Below are 16,669 nucleotides of genomic sequence, written 5' to 3'. Positions count from 1 at the left end.
ACAAACAACACATGTAAACACAAACACTCCGTACAGTGAATGAAAACATCCTTTATTATCATTATGTATATATTTGAACTGCATCAGGCTTAAAGCGACTAAAACTGAGACAGAATTTTGTCTTTCAGTTTTACACAAATAAAAAAAAAATATAAAACATGCTTTCAGTGAAGTTATTGTGTATTTTTGGCAATATAACCCCAAATATTTTACTGAAAAATTATTCCAACAAACAAAAACATCCGATTCCTACTTTTTTTTACATTTATAAGTCATATTTCATCCCATCAAACTTGAGTTCCATCACTATGTTCTGTCCTTAAAGTCAGATGTTTATTTATTAAATCCAAAAGGCAGTTTGTGTTGCAGAGCTAAAACCAAAATACAGTGAATGTTTTTACATACAGCTTTACTGATATGAAGACACACAGGCCAAAAAATAGTGCAAAATGTTCCAAATAATTTCTTCATTTTATCTAATATTGTAAACCTGCTCGAATAACCACAAAGTATGTAGAAATTATTTGAGTCCGACATTATGTTTTGAAAAAGGATACTGGGAAAGAACAGAAAACCCACTGTAGAAAAGTCAGTATTGTTGATATTTTTCCTCAATTTTCACTTACATATTGACTGAAATGTACTGAACTATTAGATCTGCTGGTCGCATCACTGTAGAGCTGCAATTAGTGTTTATTTTTCATTAATCAATTCATATGTCAGCTATTTTCTCAATCCATTTGTATATAAAATGTCAAAGAAGTGAAAAATGCTAAAATGCATTAAAACTGCTTGTTCACGTCGCCTAAAAGTCCTAAGATATTCAATTTAGAATTATTTATTTTAAAGAAAAGCAGATGTTTGAGAAGATGCAAGCAGATAATTTCTGACATTTTTGCTTGAAATGATGATTTGATTATCAGAATATCTTATACTACGGTCAGTTATCAAATCAATGAACTGCTGCAGAAATAAACTGTTCAGTTTTCCACTCAATAACTACAGTGTTGACATTCAATCCCCAAAACCGAGAGCTACACAGGAGTAAAGTGCACACGGAGAATGGCTGAACAAAATACGACCTCTGCTGGATGGAGATTCCCAGATCATCACACTGCTTCTGCCACCTCACCACAGCGAGGAGTAGTTGAACTGGATCCGCAGCAGGTACCTCATGCGAGTCTGGGCAGGATTGTAAACGATGAACTCGTTGTAGAGCAGCGAGTAACTGTTGGTTTTACCCACTCTGGTTTTCTTCCCAGGGCCCATCGGCACCGTCACACCGTCCCTGAGGAAGAAGAAGAGATGACGAAAAGTTGCATTTTAGTGGTTTTCACACATTAAGTACAAACTGCACTTCCTTTAAAACACTTCTGACAGATTTAGTGGGTTTAGTTTGTGCCAGAAGAAAATGAACGTGCAGAAACTGAATTTGAACTTGACATGAACTGAAACCAACTGGTGCTTTGAAGATTTGGAGTCTTTGCTTTGGAAACTGGTCAGCAGTAATTAAAAATACAGTCGTCCCTCGTCTGTCGCGGGGGTTGCATTCCAAAAATATGCTGAGGTTAATTGATCATTCTAAATTACCCGTAGGTGTGAATGTGAGAGTGATTGTTTGTCTTTGTATGTAGCCCTGCGACAGACTGGCGACCTGTCTAGGGTGTCCCCTGCCTTCGCCCGAGTCAGCTGGGATAGACTCCAGCCCCGCGACCCTAATGAGGATTAAGCGGTGTATAGATAATGGATGGATAGATGAGTAATGTATACAAACTCTGTGGATAGTAAATGTTTGACTCTAAATGATGCACAGATAATGACAACAACAACAGAAGTTAACTAAAAAAGCACTCAGAGCGCAGTTGACGTATCATTTCCAAGGGATGAAATCTTTAATAAAAAATGACCTTGCGCTGAGCACAAGCATGTGTTATGCATGTGCATGTTATGTATGAATACCAAATTGTGTGTAAATTACTCTTATAAAAGTCTGCTGATCAGTTCATCACTTTTGGCAAACCTTTGTTTTGCTACTGTTAAAATAATCGTTCCTTCCATGCTTTTATTTTGAATACGTATTTTTAATGTTGGGGGCTTTTATTTTGTCACCATTCCAGCAGCACAGGAAGTGATTCTCTAAGAAGCGGATTCTTGACATGACAAAGACGCTGCCGAAAAGTCAGAAAATTCAAATAAAGATGAAAGACAACGGTTACACGCTGTTGCTGTCTAGCAAAGGATGTGTCTAAACTTAGAAGCACCTAGCTGCAATGGGGACAAGCTCTTACTGTGAAGGAATGAGTGAAGGACAGAAAGGTGAATTTGTGTTCAAAATAAGGCTGACAGCTGAACTCAACGTGTCTGGCTGGGGTTTGCTACATGGCGTGACCTAAATATGTAGCGGGCAGCAGGAATTGATGGGACTCAGAAACAGCCCACAGTTTAATCATTTGTTCCTTGTATGATTTCCAACTGATAAATCACAGTCAATTTGTAGTAGGATTGCAATCATGTGATCGTCAGCGGGTAACTGACACAGTGTTCACATCATGGTTACAGCGACGCCATGCCGGCTGCTATATCTCCCAGTGGGAAATCTTTAACAAAGCTGTAGATCCAGACTATAAGCCGCATCACTGCCAAAATCTAATCACTTGGTCCTTGTGCCATTTCTGACCTTCTCTGAAAATTTCATGCAAATCTGTTGCTCCGTTTTTCAGTAATGTTTCACACAGACAGACAGATTCACAGACAAATATACGCCGATCGTCACATAACTCCGCCCGTTCCTTGGCAGAGTAATAAGAAACTGCTAAAGCTACTGTATAGGACCCAGTGTTTCCTCTAGGATTTTTTCCTGCAGCGGCGGCAGACTCCCTGCCACCCGCAACGCAACGCACCGCCACCACACACAAAAGAAAGAGTGGATACTGAGAGCACCACAGTTATCTGTAGTTTACCTTAGTACTCGCGAGTACCCGACACAGTGCAGGACTGCTGTGAAGAGACATGCGGCGGTGGAGTATTTGCGACGATTAAAAAAAAATAAATAAAAAAGTTAAAGGAGCGGCGCTGGGATTTTAGCATGAATGTAGAGGAAACCCTGGGACCTATCACGTGGCACCAGTGATGATTTGTTGCTGGCGTCATGTTAAAGGGCTATTTCCTGTAATATTTATAAAGATATTGTAATTTTTCTTTTTCCTTCTCACCCAGATATTGTAGTGATTTTTGTTGTGTAACAGGTACGCACAACTAAATCGATGTTTGGCCTGTATGATGTGTATCAGTGCAATGAGAAGGACTTACAATGTAACAGAGTTTTTGGGGTCAGGTCCGGTCTGTCCCAGGCCCTTGGTGCTGTGTTTTCCAGCAGGCAGATTGTTGGCTTCATAGTCGGCATCCAGCAGCTCGTTGGAGTCTCCCAGAGCGACCTGCAGCCACAAACACAAACAGCATCCAACCGTGCTGTATCATATCTGGGCCAAACATGGAACATTAGGTTCAAATCATGTTGGATTCACACTTCAATGGGCCCCTCTAGGCAGCATCTATAGTATCTATAATTAATACAGAGAGCCAAAAACTTTGTCTGTCTTTAAACAAAGAGAAAACAGAAGTAATGGTAATTTCAAAGAAAAATATCATCTCAACCTGTAACATAGAATTAGACAAAGAAATACTGAAGCAAGTTCATCATTTCAAATATCTCGGTTCATGGATGACAACAGATGGGAGGTGTGAAGCAGACATCAGACGTAGAGTAGCAATGGCAAGAACAGCATTTGCGAAAATGAAATTTTTTATTTTTTTTTATTATCCCTTATTAATCCCACGAGGGGAAATTCTGAAAAGTATGCTGACAAATAAGAAAATAGCAATTAGCATCCGTATGAGGACTCTCAGCTGTTACATCCTACCAGTTCTGATGTGAATCTTGGAACAATAATAATAAAATGTCAAACAAAATCACGGCAGCAGAGATGTGGTTTTACCAACACATGCCACGCATATCTTATATGGCCAGAATAACCAATGAAGATGTTTTAAAATTACTAAACACAAATTATATGCTATTGAACAACTGTAGAAAACGGCAAGAAACATTTTTTGGACACATCATGAGGAAAGAGACCCTGGAATGTATCGTCACAACTGGAAAAATTAAAGAAGGGAAGAGAGGGCGAGGCAGACAGAGAATGAAAATGACAGATGGACTGACATCATGGCTACACATCGAACGGGCCATAGTCACAATTCAGAAAGCAAAAGATCGGATTAGATGGACAGAAATAATCGCCTACGCTGAATGGCATGGCACTTGATTGATGGAGGCAGCATCTGTTGCTGTTGCTGTTTGTTACAATATTTCCCATTAATCTCAACAGACTATAACATTAAACATACAGTTTACACATATAGTTTATAGTTTCACTTCTTTCCTCATTGCCAGGTTTAAAAAACAGCTTGTTAGGAGTAGATTTAAGAGTAAAAATAGAAGATATGACATCTGCAACAACCTGCAGATTATTGGCAAGCTATTTCATTAAACATCTCTGGCTGCAGCAGCTGAAGCAAAACATTAATTGTGGATCTAGCAAACATCAAATGAACTCACCTCACACAGTAGCAGCAGCCCAACCTTGTTGTTCTGGTTAGCGAAGCAGTAGTTGGCACTTTTTGACGACATGTCAGCAAAGTAGATACCTTTACCAAACTGGATGAAAGAGAAATTGTGGAATAAGAATTTATTGTCACTATAAATGTAGTAAATTTATAAAAGTAATTGGATCTTTTTTTAAATGGTCAAAATGTTAAAAAAAATAAAAAAAATAGGGAGAAATCTGGCCTGTAAATCAAGAATGCATCTGGAAAATTCCATCTCAAATCATCAAGGGTTTCTGCTCGACCACCGCAGATTCATTGGAAACTTTCTCATATATCAAATACTTGGAAAGATAAGTTCCAAAAAATTTTTTTCCATTTTTGTGACCAAGTATTTTAAAGTATAAAATAATCTGTCATTTATTTAGTATTTGTATGACACACAGCTATATTCAATTCAGAAAATATACCTAGTTGACTTATGCATTATCAATTATGTTTGCTAACGTCAGCTCAAAGATGGGATTTTTTTGTAATTCAACTCACCAATAAGCAGAAATTATTTTGGTCCAATTTTGCAGATTCTAAATTAATGACGACAGAAATAAAAATGAAATTTTTGGTTTTTTATCTCGTAGTTCCTGAGATATTTGCTGTTCACACAGCCTCAAATATCAAATAATATACTGAAAGTAGGTAGATGGGCAGTTTTTCTTAAGTATCTCAAAAGGTATTTAACATATTAGGCTTAAATTTCACAAATATCTTAATAAATATCTAGATTTTATGCTCTAAAAATGTCAGGTAAATAAGAAATGGTTGAGTGGAAACTGATGTAAAAATTGGATTTTATGTTTAGTTATGTTTTTATTTTTTCCTACCATGTAACCAGTGACGGGAGCTTCAGGTGGGGCTATTCGAAGGCCTTTACTGAGGATGCCGACCCAGTTTGAGAGACGGGAGCCGTGCCACAGCAGAGTCCTGGTAGACACAAAAACGGGCAGAGTTCAGTGTAAAGAAAACCATAATTTTCATTTAACATCATTATCAGATTTTATAGGGGCAAACAAGGAACATGACAAATCAGATTCTGAAGTCAACATAAAGCAGTTATGTTGTTCCTGCTAACCTGTTGTGTAAATTCGAGAGGAAGTTGCTGCTCTCCCCGTCTCTGTCCACCGAGAAGATGTCGAGGACAGTCATGGTGTAGTCACAGTGGGTGGGAGCGTGAGTGGACTGCAGATACTTTTCTATCACCTTCAACCACATAAAAAAAGCGAGAGTGAATTTGTTTCAAAATGAGGCGAGATTTCCCTACAGCTTCTGAAAAGTTATGACCACAGTGGATGTCCCAATCCCATTCTGCACATTGCTCCACATCCTGGGTGAGGACATCGCCATGGTGGGAGAGTATAAGTACCTAGGAGTCTACCTCGAAAGTGGACTGAACGGGAGGACCAATGCTGACACTGTGTACAAGAAGGGGATGAGTCGCCTCTATTTTCTGAGGAAACTAAGAACTTTTAACGTGCGCAGCAGAATGTTAGAGGTCTTTTACCAGTCGGCTGTGGCCAGCACCCTGTACTTTGCAGTGGCCTGCTGGGGGAGCAGCATCACAACCAGCAAAAAGAAAAGACTGAAGACACTGATCTGGAAAGCCGGCTCTGTGGTTGGCTGCAAACTGGACTGTTTTAAAGTGTGGTGGAAAGGAGGAGTTTGAATAAACTGCTGTCCATCCTGGATAACCCTGACCACCTGCTTCACCCACTGCTGGACAGGCAGCAAAGCAGCTTTTCCAACAGGATGCTCCAGCTCCGCTGCCACAAGGACAGATACAGGAAATCTTTCCTGCCACAAGCAATAACTCTATTAAATGCATCACCCCTGGCTGGCAGAGAGCTCTCAGTCCTCTCTGTCTTGTAGCATCTTTTTCCAGTTTTGTAATTTGAAATTGCACATTTTTTTTAAATACTCTTTCCACTCTTGGACAGTATTTGCGCTATAAAACACTTCAATATTTGTACGTCCTTTACAAAGGACATTTTGTTTTTATGTTTTATATTTTATGTTATTTTTATTGTTTATTTTTTATTTACAGCACATTTTTACTTATTTATCTGCATTTGTGGTGGTGGATATTGTACTCTTTCTAATGTAGCAAACAAATTTCCCCTCTGGGATTAATAAAGTATTTCTATTTTATATATTCTATTCACACTCCTCTGATACTGTTGTTTTAAGCCATGAAGGTGCCAGTTACATTTGTACGTACAAGAAAGCTGTCCTACTAGATCCAAGCTAGAGATAAAATATGTGCATGCCGGAGGTCATTAAGTGTCACAGAAGACTTTGTCTTAGTGCCCCTTTGCATGCAAAACCCCCACAATGCTCTCTGTTTTCGAACATGGAACTGCCCATCTCCTCAGGTTGCAACAGTATTAAACAGTAAGATAGTAGTAAAACAGGTATTACAGTTAATCTACAATACTTGAAATGTTACTGGGTTTGGGCTATATTTTACTAAACGATAAGGATCGGGTTGGGAGCTCCACCCTTCATGACCACACAAGTTAGGACAGGTAATCTAGTATATTAAACAGGTTGTCTTTTTGACTCAACTACAATGTATTCAGCTGCAGAAAGATGTCTACAAACACTTGAATTGATGTAATTTAATGCCATTAGTATCTGTGAGCCACTAAATTAGTCTATTTATTTACTCAAGGTCAAGTTTCAAGTATCTTAATTGTCATCTTAGACATGAATTAAGGACATAGTAGGATTAACTCATGCACATAAATATACGATATCTACTGTAAGAAAAAATGCAAACATACAGTTTGACGAGACAAGACTGTACAACTGGACATCATAGCACGTCTGATCGACTTAACACTTTTTATTGTATTTGATTCAAGGCTAATCTGTGGCCAGTTTTTGCTTTTCAACTTCCAATTTGACTACTACGATACAATTTCAGCAAATTGGTAAGTTGTTTATCTAAAGCATACGCAGCTTGTATGGCCTAATGACATTAAGTTTAACTGTGTTGGTGAGGAAATCACACTATCCAAGGAAATGTCTCTTATCCTAATTTGTCTATACCGACAACCATCCACTAAAGTTGAATTCTATGACAAGCTGAAAAATATGTTCAACACCTGTGATCACAACAAAAAGATCATTGTCATAGGCGATTTCAACATAAACTGGGATGACAAAAAGAACAGGAAAACTCTCAAACAAACTACAGATCTTCATAACCTAGAACAGCTTATTGAGAAACCAACTACAATAACAACATCTCAGAGAAGAATTGTTCTTCTGTTCTCAAATAAGCCAGACAGAATTTCAAAGACTTTTAATTTTTTAACTGGTTTGTCAAATCACAATAGCATATTTTTACAAGAAATCTTAAAAAGCAGAGGTATTTAAAATCACACATTGTCCCTTCATTAAACATCATTCCTAGGAGCCAATCAGCAAACCTCAGTGAAGCCCTAAAATCTGTAGACTGGGAGGAATTATTATCTTCAAACAATATAGATATCAATCGTAAAGCTTTTGCAGATAAAATCAAAGAGGTGATGTCATCGTTTGCTAGCAGGGCAAGGTGTAGGAGCCAGAAGGTAAAGAATCTACCATGGTTGGACCAAAACTGCAGAAACGTATTGAAATAAAGGGACGCACTACTCAAGAAATATCTGAAGTCAGGACTGTCCACTGATCGATTAAATTACACACATGCACGCAACAAAGCCATACAAACTTTAAGAAGAGCCAAAGCAATTTTTTTTTTTAAATTTCCATCATAGATAGTGCTAAAGGTAACGGGAAAAAACATGGAAAATTTTAAATGAACTACTAGGCAAACAAGACCAACAGGAGACTACAACCCCTGAACTAGTAGTGAATAATGCCTTGGTCAAGGACCCTATGGCAGTAGCCACTAATTTTAATAAGTATTTTATTGATAGTATATCTAAAATCACACGTGCCTTCACTGCATCTTCTATAATACCTTGTCCTTTAAAGGACAATCAGACTACTTTCCAGGTACAAAGTATTACAGAGACTGAAGTAGCAAGGACCATTTCAGCTCTTAAAAGCTCCAAAGCTAAGGATGTCTATGGTATTGACACTAACTTTGTAAAAAGTCATGCAAATATACTTGTACAACCCATCACTCTTATGGTTAATCAGTCTATCAGTCAAAAAGCAGTTCCATTCTCTTGGAAGGAGGCCACTGTAACACCCATCTTTAAAACTGGGTCTAAGAAAGAGGTGGCAAACTATCGGCCAATCAGCATCCTCCCAATAGTCTCGAAGGTTGCTGAAAAATGGATAGCAAATCAGCTTATCAGACATCTTGACAAAGGGAGCACCCCACTACACCACGTACAATTTGGCTTCAGGGCAAACCATTTCACAGAGACAGCGAACTGTTTTTTCACTGAAAAGGTTAAGTCTCTACTGGACAAGGACCTTTTTGTAGGAGCCGTGTTTTTAGATCTTAATGCGTTTGACACTGTCAACCATCAACCTATTGACAAAGCTCACATATTTTAATTTACACAATGTGTAACAGTTGATGGCATCAAATCCTCCTATCTTTGCTGCCATGCTGGAGTACCTCAGGGCTCTATCTTAGGTCCTTTATTATTTTCCTTATATATCAATGATCTCCCAGATGTCTATCCAGGCCTTAATGTATTAATGTATGCGGATGATGCGGTGATCTTCACTGAGGGAAAGGATGCAGTGACAATTGCTGCGAACCTATCAAATGCCTTGTCCAAGATACAAGACTGGTTAAGACTGAACTGTCTCATGCTTAACACCAAAAGAACGTTTTTTTATGATGTTCACCAAAAAAACAGTGAAACATATTACTGAAAAATCTGACTGTGGAAGGCTCACCAAGCGACCGGTGACACAAAGCAGATCCTCTGTGCTCTTAGATGGGGAAGAACTGGAGATGGTAACTCACTTTAAGTATCTTGGGGTTGTGTTGGACTGCAACCTCAATTTTAAAAAGCATCAAAAAGGTAACCAATATAATTAAATTTAACTTACAAAACTTTAAACAAATTCGGCCTTTCATAACAACAGAAGCCGCTAAATCCTAACTTCACTGCATGATCCTTTCTCATATTGAATACTTCTTTACAACCTGGTCGTTTGCTAGTGTCACTGCTTTAAAACCTATTGAACACCTTTACAAAAAAGACATTAAGGTGTTCGACAAAAAAACGCAGTCATTTCATTATAGTGCAATCTTAAAGAAACATCAATTTCTATGCTTTGAGAGTTTTACATCATTTAAAAGTGCTTGTTTAATCTATAAGTCTATGAATGGGATGGCCGACCGCCCCTGGGGGATTTTATCAAAAAGAAAAATGGTATTGGTAGTACGAGGTCAGCCACAAGGGGTGATTGTGAAGTAAAATTTAGAAAGTCCGCCTTTTCACCAGAATGCATTATCCATTAAAGGTTGCGCAAACTGGAATACTTTACCTACAGCTATCAGAGAAAGCTCCACTTTTGTCAGTTTTAAGAGACAGCATAAGACTTGGCTGATTGACAATCAAACATGAACATTGAGGAATTCAGGCACTTTAAATTCAGGAACTTTAAAATTAGACATATTAAAAACAGACTTTTTAACTATTTGCACTTCACGACCAGCTATGCCTTGAAAGCACTTTTCTAAAATAGTAGCACTTTAGGGTGGGTTTAACCCTATCTGTTAGTTGTCGTTGCTTTTGTTTTTCTATATTGTCTTTTATATGTCCGTAATGCCGTATTTTTATTTCTCTTTTTTTTCCTTTATGTATGGGACAACGGATGGAAATTAGCCTTGTGCTAAACCTGGCGTATTTACTGCAAACTTATGGAAACTAGCATGAGATTGTATGTTCATCAATATGCACTGTCCCGTCCAAATAAATAAATTGAAACTGGATTGAACACCGACCTGATACTCATTGCTGCTGGAGTCGACAGGCTGCAGTTTGCACTGGAGAGAGTGGTACTGTCTGTCCAGAGGATGTTCATCACTGTCCTCACTGGACTTGACCATTTTAACTGCTATCTGGATGTCACTCAGGGCCTTAAAAAAGACAGCAGACAGACCTTAAATATGCACATTGTTCAGTATGCAGCAGATTAAGACCAAAACATAACCAAACTGAAACACTTCTTAATTTATTTGGAAAATCTCACCTCCAACAGGGCGATTTTTTCCTTTAGTTCATCTTCTGAGCGAATGATTGGGGGAGTTTTCAACCTGAAGAATAACACTTTTTGGTTACAGCAACACAGAAATCAATGTAAACAATTCAGAACATAGTTGGGCCACTCAGTACCCAAAGTCATGTGGGATGCGGGTGTAAAACTGGTTGCATGCTTCCAGCAGCTCTTTATTGCTGCCCTTCTTCTTCAAACAATCCTCGATTCTCTTCAGTGCCGTGTAACCTGCACGGATCTGCTCTGAGGTCAGCTTCCCTACAGGTAGAAAGAAAAACACAAACAGCATGAAGCATAACAATGAAAGATTTAGAAATACTGGTCACTTCTTCCACCAGCGGAATACATTCAAACAGTCAGGAGGCCGAACTGAGAGTTTGTTTTATGTTATCTTTTGACAATGTTGTTGCATGATTGGTATGTAAAAGTAAGTTCTAGGAAGGTAAGTTGTAAAACAATTAACAGACTATGTCATGTCACACTCCAGGAAATTTCTGCAGTGACTGTAGAAATTGGGACTGACCGAGTGGAGCTTTTCGGGTGTCAAACTTCATCTCCAGCACACACTCCTCCATCGCTTTAAGGTCACAAATGAGCTCCAGGAGAGACTGAACCTTCACATCCAGCTTGCAGGTTTTCTTTTCGGGTGCAGCATCCACCACTGTCTGGTTTTCCTCCTGAAACAGTTAAATATATTCACAAACATAATGAAAGGTCCCTTTTCAAAGATGTCAAGTCCTCAAGACAAATGTTTTGTGGAGTTTTTGGTAAATTTAAATGGACCTTTTTGTTTGTGCTATAATCCATGAAGACCAGGTCGTATTTTCCAGCTACTTTGTCAAAACTGTCCCGTTGTTCCCACTCATTCTTTGTCTTGTCGAGGAACCTGTGGCAAAGCAATTTCAGAATTTCACTGAGCACACGTTCACGCAAGACACCTGAAACATTTCTTTAATCGCTCACATACAGGGATGAGAATGACAAATGGAAAAAACTCTGAAAATGTCTGCTGAAGGCAGACATAATGCACGCAAAGCGCAAAGGCACGGAAAATTTTTGTAAAATTCACTTAGAAATGGCATTCTCTGGTGACTTTTAACAGTGAATATATAAGGCAATCAACACCCAAAATCCATTAATTTCTTCAATGAATTTCACCTGTTTTTTAAAAAAACAATATCCCAATTTGGTGGGCTACCAAGGGGATACTTGATCATTATCATTTACGGTACATTCAATTTTTGAGTTTCATGCCTTTCAAGGAATCTGTTCATTTAAATGCAACATATTTATACCCTGTTCATTTTAATTCTAATACAACATATTAATACCCCAATATTTTGTTGTTCAAAGGAATGGCACAGTTTAAGAAATGATCAAAACTCAACAATATCGTGTGCTTGCATATCCGCGAAATTTAGCATGTGGAAGGAAACAATCAGATGAAACTGGCGCCAAATTGCTGCCGAAAATAGGCGGATGTTGTCATTAACATAAATAGCGAGTGATGTTTACAGATAGCAATGCCGATTTCCGTTCTCACAGCTGTATCTGATTTTGCAATGTGCGTTGCCGAAAGATGTCGGCGGCGGGATGGCCATCACGGCGGGCGGCCATCACAGGCCTCGGCTCGCGACGCGCCGGCCGGCCGGCTGCTTGCCTACCCCTACCCCCCCTACAATTTTCTCAACGGATTTACACGATTCACAAAAATTATACTTTCGGTGGAAAAAAACTCGGAATTCCGCGGATCTGCGGAAAATTCTCATCCCTGCACATAGTCTTACTTTTTCTTGAAGATATCTTTGGCCTTAAGCAGGTCTCCACCACAAGCTGTGAGGCTGTTTTGACCCACTTTACCCACTGCAAACACCATATAAAAACCAAATTAATTCAGTCACCACAATGAGTAGTTGTAGCTTTCTTGTGTACATTTTCTGCATAATGACAAACATTTACATGCATCAAATACGCAAAAATCAGAGACCATTAAACTCACCTCTGCCCCATCTCATCCACACACTGTAAGCCTTGGGGCTGTCATCCTCCAGCAGCTGGATCAGGTAGTATTTATTGTTGTTAAACTGAAGATTAGTCTGCAAAATGAGAGAAAGCCTAAAAATTATGGTACATTTCCTCAGACCAAAATCTACAATGAAACTGTACTTATTTTAAAGCCTTAATTCAATTTAATTTTTTCAGATATAATTTAGGAAACAGTCTAGCAGTTGCATTATTAGCTATGAAACACAGTAAAACTAATTTGATGTAAAATCAAACGTTGGAAATCATGAACAACCGTAATTAAAAGATCTGTTGATCTTTTAATTACGGAACATGATCTCTGATCTCAGACTACTGCTTTAGTCAGTCAGCACTACTCAATATTGAAAAAAATATATTTATTTGATGAAGATGAGCTCGATTGTATAAAAAAATATTGTTCCTAATAAATTTGACAGTCTCCCTTTGAATCAACTTGTAATGAAATGTTATGCAAATTTTTACCTGGTTCAGCATCACATCATAAACATCTTTTCCTTCACTGTAGACATGAGCCTGAAAGAAAAAAGGAAAAAGGTGTTACATAAATGAGGGTAACTACACCTGATCTGCATCCTGTAAAAACTTTTATAAGGTTTAAGACACACAAGTTTTAGGAAAAATGCTCCATAACTTTATAAGTAAACAAGCAACCAAAACACATCGTTAGTACGAGTAGAGCCGCAACAAACCATTATAATCATCACTGATTAGCTTTCTAGTGTCTATAAAGTAGCATTCTGAGACTGCTTAGTCTGTTCAGCTGACAGCCCCAGACCAAAACATATGTATTTTATTTACTATCATTAATAGAAAATTTACAGATTAAAGTCTGTCAAGTAAATTAAGTTGCCAATGGCTGAAAAAATATGTAAGAATGACAAATTAAAAAGCAAAAAAGAAGTACAAAATGTATGAAGTACAAAATAATTAGCATACTAGACATTATTCTCATGTAACAGCAGATAGACAGATAGCACAGTTGTTGGAGTGCCATGCCCACAAATGGAACTGTAACTGGAGCAGTGCTTGGCCAAAACCCCTCTAACAAACAGGTGTCAAACTGTGATCGTGACTGACGTGAGTTTCATATCTTGTGTGGTCACAGAAAACTTTACCTTTCCAAGTTTGGCTTTACATTCAGTGTCCACTGGAGCTTTGCCCTTCATGACCACCGTCTTGACAACTTCTGCTCAGCATACGGAGATCAAGACATTAATGAGGTGAGCTGGTATTTTTTTATTTAGCACAGATAATAATACCACATCCTGTACATCTGCAGAAACTCATGAGTGTAAAAACAGCAAAAAAAAGTTACAGAGTTTTATCGCATCACTAATACATTTGGAGTTTTAGATAACATAAACAGCACGTATAACATATTAGATTTGTGGTACCTTCGCTGTTTATTTCTTCTTTGGGAATTTCTTCCTTTTTTGTTTGGGTCTTGCTTTGTCCTCTCCTCCTCTTAGCAGCAGGTTGCTCTTCCGTCTCCTCCACTTCCTCTTTAACTTGAACTGGTTTTTCATTCTGAGCATTCACGTCGCTAGCGCCACTGGAACTTTCTTAACAAAAGAACAGAACAGAGGAAACATTTTAAACACATTGAGTGGCTTACCTTTTGTATTAGCACAAATATGATGAAAGAAACGGAACAAACAATATAAATTTGATAATTCTCCTCCTGTGATTGCTACTAGGTCTGACCATGATTAATTAGCATAATCATGAGAACTGTTTATAAGACACTCCCCCAAAAAAAGCCTTTTCTCTGGGAGACAAAGGCAGACGTATATGGTGTAAAATATAATACACACACCTGGTTTTACAGTCTGAGTGCGAATTTTCCTCTTGTACTTTGTAACAGGATTTATCTGGAACATTTTCTTCAGATCAACTTCGTAGGCTGTTCCAGAACCCAGATTCAGACTGACAGATGTTTTCCCGGAAGAAACAGCTGAGTCCAACAAGGCACAAGCTGAAGGTGAATATGGTTTCCACTGTCCTTCATCTCCCTTCCACTGCCACACTGATCATACAGAGACAGAGAAGCCAGTTATAATTTATTACTGTAAAACAGGATAAATATTTGAACTTAAAAACTCTTTGGGTCCTGGTAACGTCTCATGCTTTTATGTTTTTGTGCTTTATAGAGTAAATGATTAATGCATAAACCAAAAACACCTTTAAAATTAATCCATCCATCCATCCATTATCTATACACCGCTTAATCCTCACTAGGGTCGCGGGGGGGGGGGGGCTGGAGCCTATCCCAGCTGACTCGGGCGAAGGCAGGGGACACCCTAGACAGGTCGCCAGTCTGTCGCAGGGCCACATACAGAGACAAACAATCACTCTCACATTCACACCTACGGGCAATTTAGAATGATCAATTAACCTCAGCATATTTTTGGACTGTGGGAGGAAGCCGGAGTACCCGGAGAAAACCCACGCATGCACAGGGAGAACATGCAAACTCCATGCAGAAAGATCCCGGGAAAGCCGGGACGCGAACCAGGGATCTTCTTGCTGCAAGGCGAAAGTGCTAACCACTACGCCACTGTGCAGCCCCTTTAAAATTAATCAAAATTGAAAATAATCTTTCATGGCAACCCTGGTATACAAGGTAATTAAGATTTCTAAGTCAACTTCATCAATTCTGTAAAGGATTCATTTTCATTTCAGTGAAATATTGGTAGTGACAGCAACGTGCTCCCTTCCACAGATGTTTCTGTTCATATTCTAGTCGTCTGGTACCAATAACAGTTAAAGGGGGGGAAATAAATACAGAGTTTATTAGTTTTCTGTTGCTGTGGACAAAGTTAATATAGCTCTTTTTCACTGTTAAAATTAAAAGCTCTGAAAAGTCTGGAAAACCTTGCCAATCCCAAGCTAAACATGCAAAGAGAAAATGAAACCAAAACATGCATCTTTGCAACTTTGCTTAAAGCATCACACACTGAAAATCAAATATATTGTTTGAGATTTGCTGTAACAGTCAAAAAAAAAATCATTTTAATGCTATTTGGCTATGTGAGCAGTTTTTACCCCAACAGTATGCTCCATTGTGCAAATAATATATGAAATAAATTGCTATTATTTCGCCTTAACATGTAACTATTTGATTAAACAGCACTCCTTACTGCAAAAACAATTTTTTTTATCTTAATAAAAGCTATATTTGATGCGGGGTTCGTGTATTTTCGCTTGGTGAACCGTATAAAGCTGTAATACAAACTAAATCCGCCACATACATCCCTACTTAGTCAGGACTCCTGTGTTACTGATCATAGTGGATTTGATAGATTCAGGTTGTCACAGTATAATTAACATGTAGTAGCAGGTTGAAACGCCACCTTGAGAATAAACCAGGTTGACTTTTTGCAACTGTACATCCACAGTGAGCTAGTTTGGATTATTAATAAGGTTTGACAACATTGATTTCCTGCTGGTCTTTGCCCTCGCATGTCCTCAGTCCGAGTGGCGTCGTCCACTTACAGCAGCTAATAGCAGCTAGAGCTAAAAACAAGCACCAACCTGTTTTCGACTGGACTTCTTCGCGTTCTGGTGCACTCAGACTTTTATTTGTCGAACCTCTTGTTCGCCTCATGGTGGTTTGTGGAACTAGTTAGATTGCTGCAGTGGTAAAGGCATCTATGGGTAAAGTGGTCACAGTGACAATAAAACACGGCGGGAAACTTCCCCACTGACTTCCTGGTTACAAGTGCCGGTGTCCAGTGGGCTGCGAAAGAGCGTTATCTTAGCGCATGCG

At 38.6% G+C, this 16,669-nt stretch overlaps 1 protein-coding gene across 1 annotated transcript; it reads right to left on the bottom strand.

Moving 5' to 3' along the window:
• Nucleotides 1–31: 31 nt before the first annotated feature.
• On the bottom strand, nt 32–16,631 carry parp2 (poly (ADP-ribose) polymerase 2). Its single transcript, XM_023294780.3, has 17 exons — nt 16,435–16,631; nt 14,717–14,926; nt 14,295–14,462; nt 14,016–14,086; nt 13,363–13,413; nt 12,854–12,950; nt 12,642–12,717; nt 11,638–11,740; nt 11,378–11,531; nt 10,974–11,112; nt 10,831–10,894; nt 10,583–10,717; nt 5,735–5,862; nt 5,487–5,586; nt 4,619–4,717; nt 3,310–3,434; nt 32–1,288 (listed from the first exon to the last, which is right to left on the bottom strand). Exons 1-17 carry the CDS (start codon nt 16,505–16,507, stop codon nt 1,129–1,131), a joined length of 1,953 nt encoding a protein of 650 aa, XP_023150548.1. The 5' UTR covers nt 16,508–16,631; the 3' UTR covers nt 32–1,128.
• Between the last annotated feature and the right edge of the window lie 38 nt (nt 16,632–16,669).

This window comes from Amphiprion ocellaris, chromosome 10 (genome assembly GCF_022539595.1).
Source record: "Amphiprion ocellaris isolate individual 3 ecotype Okinawa chromosome 10, ASM2253959v1, whole genome shotgun sequence".
In the NCBI taxonomy this organism is placed as follows: Eukaryota; Metazoa; Chordata; class Actinopteri; family Pomacentridae; genus Amphiprion; species Amphiprion ocellaris.
Note: the sequence above shows the minus strand (reverse complement) of the source record. Positions and strands in the feature narration are given on the sequence as shown.

Bases quoted from the DNA above. Each gene is read 5' to 3' on its own strand.
- parp2 (XM_023294780.3), bottom strand. From the start codon at position 16,507: ATGAGGCGAACAAGAGGTTCGACAAATAAAAGTCTGAGTGCACCAGAA. The intron at 10,895-10,973 runs GTACTGAGTGGC...GTTATTCTTCAG, and splicing joins CGCATCCCACATGACTTTGG to GTTGAAAACTCCCCCAATCA. The intron at 1,289-3,309 runs GTAAGTCCTTCT...CTTCTTCCTCAG, and splicing joins CCCAAAAACTCTGTTACATT to GGACGGTGTGACGGTGCCGA.